Below are 18,431 nucleotides of genomic sequence, written 5' to 3'. Positions count from 1 at the left end.
TAGTCGTCTTACATATATTTATAGGTACTCCATCTAGTAGTGGCTAGTATTCATAAGTTGAGACTAACCGGGTAGAAGTGTGACAGGCGCGGAAAGAGCCACGCCGTGCGTGTTACTGGCGCGACAGCGAACCACGCTGACTCCATTACCGCCGACGCTGGTGCCCGTCGGCGTCGGGGCTATCTCAAGGCTGCCGTTGTTGTACACTCGCCTATTGATAGAATACGGAAAAAAAGGTTATTATTCTTTTTCTACTTGTGTATTTTTATATACCTATCACTCATACAGCTGTGATCAACAGCAAAAGAGCATACAACAATCAAAGTCTTTAGATGTTGTACCTACTTAGCTCATTTTATACAAAAACGAACATAATTGCAATTGGCAGTATGGCAATGATGGTTGCAATTTGGTGGTGATGACCAGGCATCGTAAACTGCGAGCGAAATCCATTGAAATGACGTATGACAACCAGTTACAACCCTAGTACTTCAATGGATTTCGCTCGCAGTTTACGATGCCTGGTGATGACACACCCATCACATACATATTATGGTAAAAGTGCAACTAACATATCCATACTGCCTATATTAACCGCTCTTTTATCGTTTGTACAAGTATGTATGTACAAGAGTGATATAAGCGCGAGAGTGTGACCACATTGATGACAAAGAATAAATGAACAACCATTTAAGCCAGCTCTGGGCTCCATCCGACTTCTCAACTAAAATGCTACCTACTTTACATACCCACAGTATAGAGGTAATAAACTAGAAATTGGTTACCCTTCTATTAGTTTCAGATAGACAAATTTACAAAACGAATTTCATCCCTACTATCTAAATTCGGATCGGACTATAACTTTAGTCTCTGAGTCACACAAACAATCATATAATACCTACGTAGTATGGCTATACAATAATATCAAACATATTGCCAATGTAATCAAACCCAAATAGCAATATTTCTGTAATTGGGTCATTAAAAAATAACATAAGCAAACATAACGACCCAAGTGAAATTATATGAGGTATCTAATATTCATTCGTTTTCTACATACAATCCAATTAGCGATCAAAACATCTTCCCGAGAATGAAGTAACAAACGAAAAATATCCGTCCCTAATTAATGCCTACATGTTCGTGTTTCCTTTCATTGATGGACATAAAAGAACTTTTCTCTCGCGGCTACTGCTACACTTTAAAATGTGCCGCTAGCCGGGCATACTAATTTGATTCCAATTTATTCTGATTATCAACGTATCTTAAAATTTAAAATTTAAAAATCGCATCTTAATCTGAATTATGATGTTTAGATGTTTATTTGTTTACGCATCTTGCCCGTGCGTAACGCGTAACTACCAAAATATAAGTGTCAGCGAGAAGCATTGCGTGCACGTCACAGATTCTCATTTTTTTAAATTCGATTCGAATAGGCCTTTTTATTTGATTTAGCGCTATCACTACATAGTATAAAACAAAGTCGCTTTCCGCTGTCTGTCCGTCTGTTCCTATGTATGCCCTAGATCTTTTAAACTACGCAACGGATTTTGATGCGGTTTTTTTAAATAGATAGTGAAATTTGTAAAAGTTTTGTGTAAATTAGTTGAACTACCCGTACGAAGCCGGGGCGGGTCGCTAGTTAGTTATATTTCCAAAACGGCAAGTGCCCATTCAGAAATTGACCTTATGAGCGTACCGCCCACCGCCCAGCAATAGCTACCCCTGGGGGTACAGATGCTCGTCAGTGCGGGTAATTACACGGACAAATTATGATTTCCCTCATTACGTTTAATTATAACTCCTCCGGTTGCGAAAAATTGCCTTCATTAGCACCATTTGTCGTCCGACACTGTACCGAACGGCACGAGCGGGTTATGTTCATGGCCGTATATTTCGATTGCTAACCAAACGCATGCGAGTCAGCGGCTTCTAAAACCAGTGTAAATATGAGTTCGAGGCCTGCATCAACTACGCCGTAAGTTGAGAAATCTCTTAAACTAGCTTTCCAGAGCATTTCAATCCATTACGCTTTGTAATGGTTGGAATGATATCGTTAGATATAGCTGCGAAGCTGGTTTTGTCAGCCAATTAGTCAAATCAATCTTACCAGGAAGAATAATAAAAAATAAAAAACAATGATAAGATCTTGCGTTAAATGAGATTGAGGGAAATTAATATATTAATAAGAGATAAAAAATATTTAAAAACACAATTTCTTTATTACTATCATAATATAAACTCTTGGAAGATGGTTTTAGGTGACCTTATCGATTGATTGACCTACTGATCGATTTTATTCTAAAATGCATGATGTTATTTAAACCTAGTGATGAATACATATTTATGTAGGTACTTCATAAAATAAGTATATGTATAATAGTTATTTGTGCAACAAGAGAGGAAAGTTGGTTTTTCTTGCGAGTGTTTATTTTGAGTCCCGAGAAAGCGAAAGATACTATAATTGAATCACGAGCGAAGCGAGTGATTCTAAGGTAGAATCTTGAGCGTAGCGAGGGACTCAAAAACACGAGATGTAAAATAACTTTGCTCTCGTGTTGCACACATAATTTTTCACCTCAGTAGTGAGAACATATTAAAGGAATGTATTTCGAATTACACAGAATAAACAGAAAAAAAAGTATTATAATATGTACGATACGATAAGATACGATACGATACGATACGAGTCGAGACGAGACGGGACGGTACGGTATGGTACGGTGCGGTACCGTACAACCGTACCGTACCGTACCGTACCGTACCGTACCGTGCCGTACCGTATCGTACCGTACCGTACCGTACCGTACCGTACCGTACCGTACCGTACCGTACCGTACCGTACCGTACCGTACCGTACCGTACCGTACCGTACCGTACCGTACCGTACCGTACCGTACCGTACCATAAAAAAAATGTAATAAAAGTATGAAGTTCATGGCCTTCACTAAATTGAAAAGCTACATTGTTTCACTCCCTGGAGTGAGGAAAGTCGCACTTTCCTCACTCCAGGGAGTGACGAAAGTAGGCTTGTTTGAGCTGCTGAGGTGAAAAAAATATAGGTCAACATCATCAGAAAGAAAAATCCCGTTTAATATTTGAAGTTCGGATAAACGTGGACACCGCCTCAAAGTGTTCCTTGGAGCGAATACAAATATATTATACAGCAGGTAATTTCAATACTACGCTCGACATCAAATTGAATTCCTTTGATGAAAGAATCTGTTATTGTGTTCAATGTCGATACACCGTTAATAATTATCATAAGAATCCAATTTCCTTCAGGGATCTATGAAAACGGATGGGGGGTGTAACGAGCTCAGGGCTACTGTTTTATTGTCTTTTCTGTGTGCGTGTGCGTTAATAATGCCCAGTGGTAAAATAAATTGTGGCAGGTTAATCAGTTAGTAGATCTTTTTTATTTTCATACCGTCTCTCATTCAAGTAAATAGAAATGGAGATTCCTCCTACCTATTTGTGTGATAAATGGGGCAGTTTATTGAACATGGCAAAACATAGAATTGACACAGAAGGGCATAACAACTAACGACCTCTACTATTTACACTCTTTCTCTTGGCGTTTATAGGGTAAAAACGAACACATCAGGCACTCTTAGTTTTCAAAATCCTCGTATTAGAAACATATTGAGAGGAAATAAAGTTCCTTCTCACAAGAATAGTTATTCAAGAATGGTTATTATTTAATTAAGGGTTAACCCTTAATTACTATGTAATAAGCTTCACGCAAATTCATACTAGTTAGTGGTTGGCGAACTAGCTCAAAATTTAGGGCTTAAAATGTAAGTACAGCAGCGGCAAATAATCTATGATATTTTTTAGATACATCTGCATATAATATAAAAAAATTCTAAAACGGCTCCAGCGATTTGGATGAAATTTACATTATAGGGTTGTATAAAAACGACAATTCGATTAAGATAGGGTTCATTTAGAAAATTATTAATTAAAATAATTCAGGCTTTCTGCTGCTAACAGTAATCAAACTTAAAACATGAAAACCTTATTCGTTACTTATAATGTAAACTTTAATTATTAAATAATTCCACGGTTTAGACTCACTTGTTTTAGCAAACACACCGTGAAATTATTTAATGTTAGTATGTCTCATAACAGTTTAAATTCGGGGATCCTGCCTTTCTGCGAAAAGTTGGTTGGTAAGTGAAATTCGGCAATACAATTTTCGGCGAAAAGGCCGAGATCCTTAAATTCCAGGTGTGTCTCCTACTTTCCCTGCGGATATAGTGGCGGGAGGGAAGAAGCAGGGCAAGCGAAAGGAAAAGTCAGCAAAACAGACAGCAAAGAGCCCAGGTAACAACTCAGGGACGAAAAGTTCTAAACAAAACCATAGTTCGATAGAAGTAGTAACATCTCAGGATCTCCCTTCGCGCCACTCCACTCATAACGCAACTGCTAGTTCTAGCACGAAACCTGCATCCGCGAGTGAAAAGGTGGATAACGTACCGGTTATTTCAGAGCGGGAGAATCAGCATGTGCTTAACGGTAAAAAGGAAGAGTTAAAGCGGCGCAAGTCTAGTGGAGCGGCGGAAAAGAAGAATGAGGGCGTGCAGGCTAAGGATGCAGCTGTTGCAGATGTTCAGGAGCCAATCGTTGTCAACAACACAGAGGCACCCAAGGATACTAGCCCAGGGCGTTCGCGTAGCTCTCTTACAGGTGTAATGCGGGGAACTGCAGCCGTAGGTAGCACCACACTACAGGCAGCTGAAAGGCGGCATTACCTGCACCTTTACTATGTTAAGGAGGGAACTACTGAGGAACAGGTACGGCAGCATCTTAGTGATATTAATAACAGTGATATTTGTGGTGTAACTGCGCTAAAAGCGCGAGGTAATTACGCGTCCTTCAAACTTAGCGTACCACCTAATCTTGTTGAAAATGTTATGGCAAGTGACAATTGGCCCAAGGACGTTTGCATTAAGCCGTGGCTTCAGAACTTTCGTGCAAAAAGTTAATAAACCAAGAAATGATAAAACTGTTTCTATCTATTATCAAAATGTGCGAGGGTTGCGAACCAAAACAGAAGATTTTTTAAATAATATCCTAGTTTGTACTTGTGATCTTGTTGCGTTAACTGAAACATTTCTGACCAGTTCTGTTAGCGACTCGGAACTCTTTCCCCCTGGCTTTGTAGTGCTACGTAAAGATCGAGCACGCGACGTTGGGTGGGGAGGGGTTCTACTCGCAGCATCAAATTCTCTCACTTTGCGCCCAATTTATGAGATAGACGGAATTACAGAGGAAATGGAGTTAGTAATTGCTACAGTTCAATGGAAAAATGTTAAGTTCCTGTGTTGTGTAGTTTATCTTCCACCAAGCTACAATGATAATCAGTACTTATCCGTTCTATCATGCCTGGAAAATGCTGCCTGTAAATATTCTGACCTTGATATGATAATTATAGGTGATTTCAATTTGAACTCATGTAGTGGTAAGGTTCGAAACCATTTCGAGACTTTTTTAGCTTTTTGCCAATTCTACCAACACAACACAATTCATAATCACCGCGGTGGACTGTTGGACCTGGTATTGAGTGGGCTGGTTTCTGATCGCCTGACAGTGTCCGATGACATAGAGCCACTGGTGCCGCCGGACGCCTACCACCCGCCTCTCGAAATAGCGCTAGTGTTGCCGCGAGGCGTACCGTTGACAACAACACCCTCGCCTTCGCTGAGTGGTCTCTCCGTGCCGCCGGTGTGGGATTTTCGTAAAGCCGATTTAGAGTCGTTGTACATGTCACTAGCTTGTATCGATTGGGGCGAGGTCTTAGAGGCACGTAACGTTGAATTGGCGACCGAAGTTTTCTATACAAAATTAAAAGAATGTATATCTAGCTGTGTTCCCCATAAAATGCCAAGAAAGAGGGACTTCTTGCGGTATATCTATCCTCCGTGGTATACACCCGAAATCATCAGGTATATTCAGAGCAAACACTTTCACCTAAAAAAATACAAACAAACGGGAAAAGTGTTCAACAGGGAACTCTATAAATACTACAGGGGACATGTCAAAATGTTAATCAAAGTTACATATGGACGATACCTCGAAAACATTGAGCGAGATATTATTGCTGAGCCAAATAAATTCTGGAGTTATGTCAGGAGTAAAAGGAGGGATAGACGTGAAAGTACCTACTCTTATAAAGGTAAAATCGTGGTCGGGAAGGAGGCGGCAGACGCGTTTGCAGAATATTTCAGCTCTGTGTTCCACAGCGAGGCGCCGCGCTTAGACGCCGAGGAGGCGGCGGGCTGTGGCGTGACGGGGGCTGATGCGGTGCGTGTGGCTGTCGACAGCGTGGACGCGCGGGAGCTGCGCCGCGCGGTCAGGGCTCTTAGGGCACGGTCTGCCTCGGGCCCGGACGGTGTGCCTCCCTTCTTGGTCCGCGATTGTATTAGTGTTTTGGAGCAACCGCTTCTCTACATATTCAATCTGGCACTGCAGCACTCTACCTATCCTTCTTGCTGGAAAATCACCAGAGTAACACCTGTACCCAAAAGCAGTGTCGGTTCCGATGTGACTAACTATCGGCCCATTGCTGTTCTGTCAGTTTTTGGCAAGGTCTTCGAAACCGTTGTCAACAATAGAATCAATAATCAAACGGCCGCTCAACTTGATGACGCTCAACATGGTTTTAGGACTGGTAGATCAACCACAACTAATCACATCTGTTTTGTAGATTATGTGACTACAGCCATGGATCACCGCTCCCAGGTTGACGCGGCCTACTTTGATTTCAAAAAAGCGTTCGATTTGGTTGACAACGACGTTTTGCTACAGAAGTTGGCTGGGTTCGGATTCACGCCTAGGCTGATGCATTTTTTTGCAGATTACCTACGCGGTCGTAGTCAGTACGTAGCAGTGTCCGGATATCAGTCCCAGCCATATTACACCCGATCAGGTGTTAGTCAGGGCAGCACGTTGGGACCTACTCTGTTTCTACTGATGATCAACGATCTACCGAAGGTCGTCAGAAACTCTAGGTGCCTGTTATTTGCAGATGATCTCAAGCTCTTCATGCAGATTGGTGAACGGGATGACTGTGCCAGACTGCAGAGAGATATTGGGGCTGTTGCAGATTGGAGTGATGCTAACAACTTGCAATTTAACGCATCTAAGTGTAAAACCATCACTTTTACTCGGGCTCGTTCACCAGTGTACGCTGCATACCATCTCCGGGACGTTCCGCTTGGAAGAGTCAGTGAAATATCTGATTTGGGACTCAAACTGGATGTGGAGCTCGACTTTCGTACACATATAACACAGATGTGTAAAGCCGCTACGAAAACGCTCGGGTTCATAATGAGGGTATCCGCGAAGTTTAAAAACATCAGGGTGGCGATATTGTTGTACAATGCTTACGTCCGCAGTAAGTTGGAGTTTGGAGCCATAGCGTGGGACCCCAGCGAGGAAAAATACCAGTTAATGGTGGAGAGAGTCCAAAGACGATTCGCCCGACACCTGTACAAGAGGCAGTATGGATATTACCCTCTCCTGTATCCCTCGCTTTTCGTCTCGGGTATGGTGGGGCTTCACACACTGGAGCTAAGGCGGAAACTGTTGTTGTTAATGCACTACTATGGTGTAATAAACAACACAGTAAATAATCCGAGTGTACTGGAGAGACTCGGCCTGTTCGTCCCGGTGTGGCGTCCCTGTCCCCCGGGCCTGAGCGCGCTGCCCGCGCGGCGCCCGGCGCGCCTCTTCGCGGGGTGCCCCGCGCGCACCCGCCGCGCCGCTAATTCGCCCACGGCTCGGGCACTGGAGCTTCTTAATGTCTTGTCCATCCGTGCCCCACAGATCGACATATTCGCGGATAGTGTTGGTAGTTTTGGTAGAGAGCTCTCAGTATTCCTGAGTCAATACCTGACGAAATAATGTTTGACTACTATTTTGTTATAATGATGATATATGTAAATAATTAATGATAATAATGATGATTTTAATGTAATTAATTTAATTTATTTAATAACCCTATATGTATGTACTATTTTTGTAAATAATTAATTGTGTTTCAATGTGTGTATTTGTTTTTGTAATGCTACCGTAGTTTGTAATAGCTAGTTTATAAGCGATTTGGTTAAACTGTAATGCTTATAAATGTAAATAAATAAATTCAAATTCAATTCAAATTCAAATTCAAATTCAAATTCAAATTCGACTTTGATAATTCATTGTTTTAAGCAAATATTAACATATCTCAGTACATATAGGAATTCTAATCTATGTTTGACATTGTACGAAGCATTATCTCGAACCAGAATCTGTAGCAGTAGACAGCGAGAGGGGGAGACGGCCCCCCTTCAGTTTGGTCCAACCACGTTAGCGGTTGTTAGAGGCATTGTGCATAACACTGTCCCGCTGCCCTCAGCCTAATTGATAAGTGTCGGAGACGAGGGTAAATTTAATACCGTTATAATTCAAGCGACGGTGCTCCAGGGAGATAATGAATCAATTTAAAATAAGATTAATTCAGCGGTGAGCGTGGCAAGTGAGTTTTCTTTTAATCTAAATTTACATCCGTTTAACGTGGCTAAGTAGCCTTAGTTATTTTACCTTACAACGGTCGGTATTTAAATTGCTGGTGATTGAAAGGCGATCATCGGCGATTCGGCGCGCCTCCGCGCGGGTACTGGTAATGCGGATCGGCATTTGCAAGATTTCACAGCAGGCTGCCCTCAGCCTCCTCCAAATCGGGATTATTAAACTTGAACCAATACCCTAAGGCTCGTCGCACATTGAATTGGGACGAGTATGAGTCGTTAAAAGAGGGCGGATACTAAATATTTATGTTTAACCACCTCCGACGAAACTGGCAGTGCTAACGTGACGCTCCGGCACCACCCCTTTTTCGTGACCTCTAGATCTTACCCCTGCCTTGGTTATTTATAATTATAAACCAGGGAGCGGTATTTACACGAACGAGCGTCGAAACATTTAACCGAAAGGGTACCAATATTAGTTATAATCTCCGCAGCAACAAACACCACAACAGTCTAATCATCAAAAAGCACAGGCTTGTGAAGTCAGAACGACATATATCATTCAGGACCCACTGTTTACAACCGCTTGCCTGAGAATATCATAGATGCAGCTACTATCGCGGCGTTCAAGTTTAGATTAAAAAAGTGGCTCTTGCAAGAGCTATTTTGCGACTATTTTTTTTTTCTAATTACCTTTAATGCTATAATAATATAAATAAATAAATATTACACGACACTTTTACACACATTAATATGCAACTACTTATAATTATATAATATAATAATAAGCAACAATATGCACAATGATGTACTTCTACTTACACTTAAATGTATAGTAAGACTGATACTATTGTGCATACTGACTTATAACGATGTGTTATTACCTAATAATAAATTTCATTTCATTTCAATTCAAATATTTTGGATTCACACAATTAAATGGCACCTTCTCGTAGTAATTGGAAGATCAGATGTTGGATTAGTTCATGTTCATTCTTATAAGTCTGAGAAAAAAAATAACATTTACTAAATGGGGGGTTCGCGTTTAAATAGTCTTGCGAATCACCCCCAGGCTTCGTGCGCGATATTACACTTGTGTTTCTGAAGAAAGACTACCTAAGAGTTTTTCGAACTACCCGCAACTCTATATATACGCGTTTAAGTCCCGTTTTAGTAAATGGTCATTATGTACTAGAAATCATGGAAGTTTAAATCAGCGAGGTATTAGATTCTTTTTGCAACAACGAGTATGCGCTATCGGTCTCTTACTCGTTGGTTTAAATATAAGTAACTGATGAAATATATTTTGCAATATTAGGTTATAGGATGTAAACATGATACTCCTACTGTTGTGATTCATGAATTTCATGATAGCGGACAGGATCGACTGCCAGTGCATAAATCAATACTGCTGGGCACATATTATATTTCACCTAAATGATGCGTGCACATAAATGTAAATGGTAGTTCTAACGTTATGGTAATAACAGTGTATTTATTACTTTTACCTAGTTAAAACGACATACACCAAAAAACAGAAATGCAGGCAAGTTGCGATCTTTGGAGAGTACAAAGCTGACAGTTTTTAGGAAGAAAGCAATCATTAAGGCGGTTCCCTGAGCCAGAAGGCGAAAAATCTCCTTATATGATCCTGTTTTTCTAAGAGGCGTTGATATTCGTAGACGTGGAAAAAATATATGTAGTTCTTGACTATATTATCTTTAATATCATAGCTTCCGATACACGAATTATGACACTTCGCTCGATACAATTAATTCCCAAAGTAACCTCTAACTCGGACTTTTAATCCAACTTTACTCGGTTATTTATTATGTGATACTATAAACAAAAAAAGAAGAAAACAATCTTAACTTAAATAGTAATTTCATAGCTTTCGAATTTCGATATTGTAGGGTAACGTTTTTAAAATAAATAAAAATCGACAAAATTCGATCAAAATTGACACTTTGCGCGCATGATCTTTCCCGCTCTTTCTTGCGAAATGTGACAGAGACAGCGGTAAACCGATGGAACGGCCTTAATGAAATGCTTCATTTGTTAAAACTGGTACCTGTGCTGATCGGAGAGCAGCTCTTGGCCATCCTCAGTGGTCCATGTAATGGCGGGCGGGGGTTCGCCACGCGCCGCGCACATCAGCCGCGCGCCCGCGCTCGATGCGAACACAGCGCGCGATGGCGGCTCACTCGTGAACCAAGGCGCTAGACGCGGCTCTGAGCTTTCTGTTTGCTCCTCTCTTTCCTCTGCTGCTCCGTCTGTTAAGAAATATAGGTGTGAATAAAGACGAAAGCGAAGGTTACAAATAAAGGTAGAAACTGCCTTGGAATAACTCGAGCATTACAGAGCATTTCAATTTATTTTCCCCTCGCTAGCTCGGAAAGTTGTCTTTTATCCTTCAATACAAGCGGGGAAAAACGCGTTTTATCCACTAGTGGGGAAAGTAATTTGACCTTGGATGGAGCGTGTTTAAGTAGCTTGACAGATAACAAAACGTAAATCGTTTATGATAATGATTCGTTCGATATTAATTATACTCTCAAAAAACCGCGACGAGTGGCGCCGCCTGGAGGAGGCCTATGTCAAAGACAGCCTGACAAAGAAGCAGAAAAAAAGAGCATAAATAAATAAAATATAGATACATATACTAATATAATTGTAAAGTAAAAACTGAGTCAGGAATAAAGGCTATTTCAATTCAATTCAATTCAATAAATGGTTTGAGAATCTAATGAAAAATACCAAATTTAGCTTTATTTAATGATTTTACGTCATAAACCTTAAAATTCCATAAGAAACGTTTGTTTTTTTATAATGATGTTAAATATAATTCTGAACGCACAAGTTGAGCCGATGCAATTTCAAAACGCATCGTTGACATTTCATACGTCAGAAATGTCAACATTGTCAACAATTTTTTTACTAAAAAACTTTTCTCACCGACTCGCGTAAAAATACACAACTTCCAGAGTTTTCTGTTATAATATCGTAAAGAAATGAGTGATTCCAGTGATGAAGATGATCTAACGCCTGTGGATGTTGCATTTTCCTCGCTATAGTGAGGTGAAAAGTTTTGTGTTATACACGGGCGCAAATGTATTTTACTTCTCGTGTGTTGAAACACTCGCGGGTAAAATACAACTTTGCACCCTTGTATAACAAATAACTATTAATAAGTTAGTTTATAATTATATTTATATTATAGAACCCACTTCAATGAATGTTGCCAAAGGGAAAATTAAAACATGTGGTCCCTTCGCTCGTACACACAATAACTAAATGACATCATTCAGATATCAGTGTACGTTCGAACTGGCCTCGGTACAGCGCTCCTGGTTGGCAAAGCAAAAACAAATGCAAGTAAAATGAAATAAAAACTATTTAACCTGAGTATAATATGCGCTAAATCCCAAACGGAGAAGTTGTAAATGTAGACAAACAATCGAGCAAAGAGATTTTATCACGTTGAAGGCTGCTAGGGAGGGGGGGGGGGGGGGGCACAATGAGGTAAAGTATCCCTTGCTGGAGCAGAGTTGTATCTTTTTCTATCTGTTTCATTGTTATTTTTATTTGCTTTGTTGCTGGGTGCTTTTAAAATAAATAAAACTTAAGTGTTTGCAGACAATAGCCGTCGTGTGTAGTACTGGGGGCGGAAGGCCGAGGGATTCTTTGCAAAAGAACGCTAACTTTAAGCCACTTAAAGTCTCAAACAACACAAGTGGTATTAGGACTCGTTTCGCAAAGAAGCACGGCCTACTTCGAGCTTCGTTTAGGCGGCTGTTTTACATCCTGCTGTCTGTCGAGTTTTCAATTGAATCCTAGGAAGCTTATTTCACTTATAAAAGTTTTAAAGCAATAGACGTTGATGTGTCTTTTATATTTTGCAATTAGTGGCGATGTCACACACGGCCAGACAATAACATGTTACAAGACGACAAAGTATTAAGGCAGTTATGTCGAATTGCAAAATTTAACCATTGGTCGTGATATAATTTTTTTTTTATATATATACATATTTTTAAAATATTTATTTATTTAGCATGTTGTTAGGTATGTGCGAACTGATAATTCAGCTCAAAGGGAAAACTGTGCTTGTTAGAATTCATCCGACTTCCTCACAATATTTTCATTTTCTAAAGAGCAACTGGTAAATAAATAGATATCTAATGGTTACGTCTTTTCCAAGAAAAACATTTCACGAACCGGTGTTTGCACATCACGATCTCCGGTTTGAAAGCCTGCACACCTCAGCGCTCATTATCTTAAAACTACAAATAGCAATTGCAAGTGAAAATGTATAGTCTGATAGTATTAAATGTGTAAACAAGGCTCAAGACCAAGGATATTATGTCAAATAATTATGTTCCAGTACTGGCCCCCGGCTAGACGCGCACGAGTAAAAGTTGATAAAAGTTAGATGCGGCGGGGCGGGGGCGGGCGGAGAATTGTCCTCCGTCGTGTAATCCGGTTTAGTTTGTTGGCGGTTGTTGGGGAATTAGTTTCTGTTTCACTTTACAATGAGTCCATTGGGGCGTGCATGCTTTTAGTAGGTTCTACACCAACGCCATCCAGCGGCTGCTCACAAAAAGTAATGTGGCAACTAGAACATGTTACCTTAAAAACAATGAGTAATCGATTGTAGAGAGAAGTGTAAGACAAATTCTAGCTCCTAATTTGACAGATAATGTAGACGGTGCGTCACGTCTTCGTACATTATCAATAGATGACGTTTAACAAAGTTACCAAAAACATAATATGGCTCCGTAGAGCGCCGTTTACTGCAACTGAAACTCGTATGCACGATTTTTCTTAGATTCTACATCTCTTCTACAATCAATACTAGAAGTATCACCTAGAAAAGTCTGCAGCGCTCGATAAAAAGTAGTTTTACAAATCAGTATATTATGACAACACCACAGAAAATGCATTAAATAGTCTTGATACTTGTGAAATTTTCTACCATATTTACCGTCTATGAAAAATGTAAGCTGTGCATTATGTATTAAACATATTAATAGCGGGTCACTCGCGTATTTTAAGTCGAAAACGCTCGACATGTTTCACTCCGTACCGAGGTGCGTCATCAGGAGCTTGCGTGCGTCGACGGTGACGGACCGGCGCACGCAGACTGCGGGCCGCAGCTCTCCGCGCCAGGTGACTCGGCGCGGGCGCCGGTGGCAGCAGGGGGTCGAGAAATTACCCTCGTTTACGGCATTATTGTCAAATGATGGGTTGCAGACAACACTCACTACGTCATTCACTAATGGTTCGTCCACACTTTTTTCCAGCTCGGAGGCACTGACCAACCACAATTACGGTTAAAATTATGGACTGTGCATTATGGTTAAATAAATTAAATTCCAACAATACCTATAGATGTCACTATTAATATATATATAGTCCGACAAGAAATTGTAGAACATTATTGAGGGCGCCACTTCCTCCGTAACTGTCACATTTTTGACGTAAAATGCTTAAACATGGCAACAGCTAAAAAGGCATTTTTTTAGTTAAATTTTATTAATATCTTTTTTTTATATGTATATACATATACTAATGCTGATAAATAATATTAGGAGAATTTGACATTTGGCGTCATCAAAATTATTGAGCGTTTGTAAAAGTCGCAAGGGCCTAGCGGTAAATAGTTAGGTACAGAGGGTCTGCCGCGAACACCGTAGTTCGCAAATTGCGAGCATCTATCTCTTTTACTCCAATTAAGGCGTAATTAGAATGACAGAGAAAGATGCCTGTAATTTGCGAACTTCGATTTTCGGAAAAAATTAATAAACCATTAAAACAATAAACATACAATGAAAATAAATTTAAGCTGTAACTAGTACCCATGCCGTTAGCATACGCATGGAGGCTGTAGGTTCGAGCTCGAAACCCGGGTCGTACCAATGAGTTTCTTGAAATGTATTTTTCTTGGTCTTACTTTCTATTTGATTGTTAAAATCGATTTTAGCGAAAATTTGCTTACATTTGATGACCTTGTAAAATATAGGTAAGCTAAAAAAGGCGAAAATCTTAGTGAGCCCATATAACAAGCCTGACTGAAAATGCCGACAAATATATTAGGTTATACCCAAACGTGTTATCTAATTTACTCTATTCTAATGGACCCAAGAAGGAAAATGGATAAGAGACCCGGAGTTTTGGAAGAAACAAATTTACAACCTACTGTTTCATTTGAAATAGTGAAATTGGTTCTTTGTACGTATATTTTATTGTAGCTATCCTGAGTTTCCTGTCTACATTAGTTTGACCAGGGAAGTGTTTTCGTTTTCATCCGTGTCCAATTGGCCGATATGCGATATATGTATGTGGAAAACTAAACATGTATTATTACTTTACTAGGTACTTAAATAACTCTAGTCTTGGTGAGTTAATTTCACAGCGTGGCGTTTAGAAAGTAAATACATTTTGCACAAATAATCAGGCACCTCCCCCCACCCACGTCACTGTTATTTATCTCCGCTCTCCAAGACGCAACGAATCAATTTTATATGTTTTTTCCTTTCCACTCCAACCTACTTTAATCAAAGTCAGGACGAGGTTCCAAATAAAAACACGAACATAAAAAATAAAGGTAACAATCTTCGTACTTGTAACAAAATGAGGGGAAACGTCGACATTGAAATAAAGAACATTGTGGGGAGGAGGGAGTTGAGCTGTATCTTGCGTTATCTTAATAACGAAGGTCGGGAGGCTGTGGGCAGCCGCGCGGACGTATTGTTTTGGTCTCACATCAACATCACATCAACATAACATGATGATAGGTATTACATCCCTAAAGCTAAATGAAATCATCGAGGTAGAACCGTAGACGTGTCCAATTTTATCATTCTTGGATTTTTTTCTTACGCCATTAAACACTAAATACAAATAAATGATACTAATAATTTTAAAACTAACACGGGACTTAATCGCGTACAAACTTACGTTTATTTATGGCCAGACGTTTCGAACGTAACGCCACGTTGCCGTGTGGTCACAGGCAGACTGGTGAGGAATTGTATTAACATCTTCTTGCCGTAAATAAACGTAAGTTTGTACGCGATTAAGTCCCGTGTTCCTTTAAATTAGTAAATGATACTAAGTATTTATAAGTGTTGAGACAGATCTTCATCAGTAAAAGCATATTTAACATAAAAAGTGATAAAATATACAACATCGCCTATTGAGTGAAGCATAGGTCTGTGAAATCACAAGTCGTCCACGACAATATCATCCAATCCAATATCTCTCTCTCACAAATAAATAAATAAAATTAGACAGGAGGTGTCGTAGTACTTACTTTGAAAATTATCTAGGTACTTACGGTATGAAGTGAACAAAAGGACCACGAACAGCAGCTGCAACGTTGCGCCCGCATCGCGCCGCATGAGAGTCATCTGTAGACAAACAAATCGCTTGCATTAACATCGAAAAAAAAAAGGAGATCTGGACATTTTTAATGTGAATACGGCAAAAATAATAAACGTTTTAGCAAAAAAGAAACCAACTTCAAAATGGGTGAAATAGTTTACTTATAGATATGGGACGAATCAAATAGTTATAAAATTAGCTACGTGCGAAGTGCATCTGGTGCATTCATTATTTACATTCAAATTATAATTATAAAAAAAGTTTTTGCTAAAAATTTCATTTTTGGTACTAGCTTTTATCGCCGACTGTACTTTTCTTTCAATAGGCAACTAATACTCATCAAGACAATTCTAACAACCCCAAACACTATTAGTTTGCGTTGTTTTATCACAGAGTTCCCATGGCCACGTCCTGTCTCCATCATCAGATTAGCTCCATATCATCATCTCTGTATTAGGTACACAGTTATACAATAAAAAAATATTCTATTCTATTCTATTCTATTCTATTCTATTCATCATAATGTTGCATTGTCATCCGATTTACATAATTACATGTAGGTATGTGCAAAATTTCAGCTCAATCGGAAATAGGAAAGTGTGTCAATTTTAGCTACCACACACTAACAGGGCAAGTTAAATAAAAGCTTGTAAAAATACTGTAACTAATCCCTGCCCTTCAAGAACCAACGATCGCCGAATGCAATAAAACAATCGAGTAACAAGTGGCATGAATCAATCTGCCAAGTCACGGAGCGGGGAAATATGGCGCAGGTGCGCACAAACACCTTTATAGGCCGCGGAACCCTCGGTTTGTCTTAATTTACGGCTTGTTTACACGCCCCTGAGTTCCACTAATCACTTTAAATTAGATACAGACTTAAAACATTCACAATTAGACTTAATTGCGATTTGAGTGCGTGTAGAATAGTTTGAATCTCAAATTTCTTCTTTTTACGTGCTACAAGTGCTTCAACATAGGCAATGCATGTACATTATTAGTAGTTTATGTAAGCTCTTTTGGAGTGAAGAGAAAACTGTAACCGCATTATTTATTTATTGGTAACTTAGAAAAGGATAGTAGTTTTTAAGCCTGAATAAAAAATATTGTTTTTAAAATTTGAATTTTTAACGAACTGGCTATAAAAAGCTTAAATAGTATTTTACTTGCATGCAATAAATTATTTAAACAATGTAATTTACTGGTTGAATATTCTAAAAGCTTTGGTTTATATCAGCTAGTCTTCTTGCCACCTCACGCATCACAAACACTAAGTGAGCACGTCGAGTGGCTCTAGGCTTCGTCTTACACAAGTTTCACAACGGCACTCCATGCCATGCGACACCACACTCAGCTGCTCTACTCAAGAACCCCGGCTAAACACATTCTCAGATAGCAATACACTGTATTTGTTTTGTATACTTTATTTAACACAATTGCTGAGTAATCCCTGCTCCGAGTGTCGAGCGCAAATTAGATTTGTCACGAGAGTAATGGGCGTGAACGTCACGTCAACTTAGCTTCCCGTTGACGTTTTACTCGAAATATTAATAGCTGCGGCTATTAGGCTTCACGGGTCCAATAGATTGAGTTTGGACAATTTTGTACATGGGAAAACTAAAGTTGATAGATCAAAGCGCAGAGTTCTATGTGCAGCGCACGTTTCCTGCCGCCGTCACGTTATTCTGCAGTTTTCCATTGTTCAGCGGCAAATAGCACATGAACCAACCCACTGCGATAGACTTGTCGGTATTACACCGCTAATACGGCTCGCTGGCTCATATTAAACTCGGTTACTCGCCAGGCACAAAGCGTTTAATTAAAACGCGCCGTAACGATGCGCCCCATAAAACTGCTGTAGTTTCTTTACGCATTTAAATTTTCTTTGCAATTTCATTAATTAAGACCATTGAGAAATTCTGTAGATCTAGACGCGTTTTTAATTGCGGAATGGACAACGGTCGGGTCTTAATTGTGCCATAGAACCCGATCCGGGCGAAATATTACACTTGAGAGAACCTCTAAGCGATCCCATCATCATCAGTCGACCCCAAAACGCGTGTTACATCTGTTACTGGCTAACTTTGATACCATTAGCATATAGTTACATATGTAGGGAGCAATGCATGTCAGCGTTGATTGGTTCTGTCGTCTCTTAGTTGAGAGTTTATGCCTCGAGGCTACCGTACTGGGTGCAATTCTGTAATCAAGCGTAATCCAAAGAGATGGATTGTAAGATTTGTAAGCGGTAACACACACTTATCTGGTAATAATTCAAATATCTCTTTGATCAAGCTATTCAGCACTGTTCATGTAACATTTCCATTGTAATTAACTCGCGACACATTTATTAGCAGGATATTTGCTATAGTTAGAACATATATTGAGAGTAGGTGGTTTTTTAGGGTTCCGTACCCAAAGGGTAAAAACGGGACCCTATTACTAAGACTCCGCTGTCCGTCTGTCTGTCTGTGTCTGTCTGTCTGTCTGTCCGTCTGTCCATCTGGCCGTCTGTCTTTCACCAGGCTG

At 39.8% G+C, this 18,431-nt stretch overlaps 1 protein-coding gene across 1 annotated transcript in view; it reads right to left on the bottom strand.

The window, feature by feature from the left end:
• LOC134756197 (cell adhesion molecule Dscam2-like) overlaps nt 1-18,431 on the bottom strand; it is a 58,753-nt gene that overhangs the window by 30,422 nt on the left and 9,900 nt on the right. The window contains exons 2-4 of the mRNA XM_063693026.1: nt 15,856-15,928; nt 10,588-10,789; nt 69-211 (exon numbers count right to left, since the gene is read on the bottom strand). Coding sequence (XP_063549096.1) covers nt 69-211; nt 10,588-10,789; nt 15,856-15,928 — 418 coding nt within the window. The remainder of the gene's footprint in view (nt 1-68; nt 212-10,587; nt 10,790-15,855; nt 15,929-18,431) is intronic.

This window comes from Cydia strobilella, chromosome 3, assembly GCF_947568885.1.
Source record: "Cydia strobilella chromosome 3, ilCydStro3.1, whole genome shotgun sequence".
NCBI lineage: Eukaryota > Metazoa > Arthropoda > Insecta > Lepidoptera > Tortricidae > Cydia > Cydia strobilella.
Note: the sequence above shows the minus strand (reverse complement) of the source record. Positions and strands in the feature narration are given on the sequence as shown.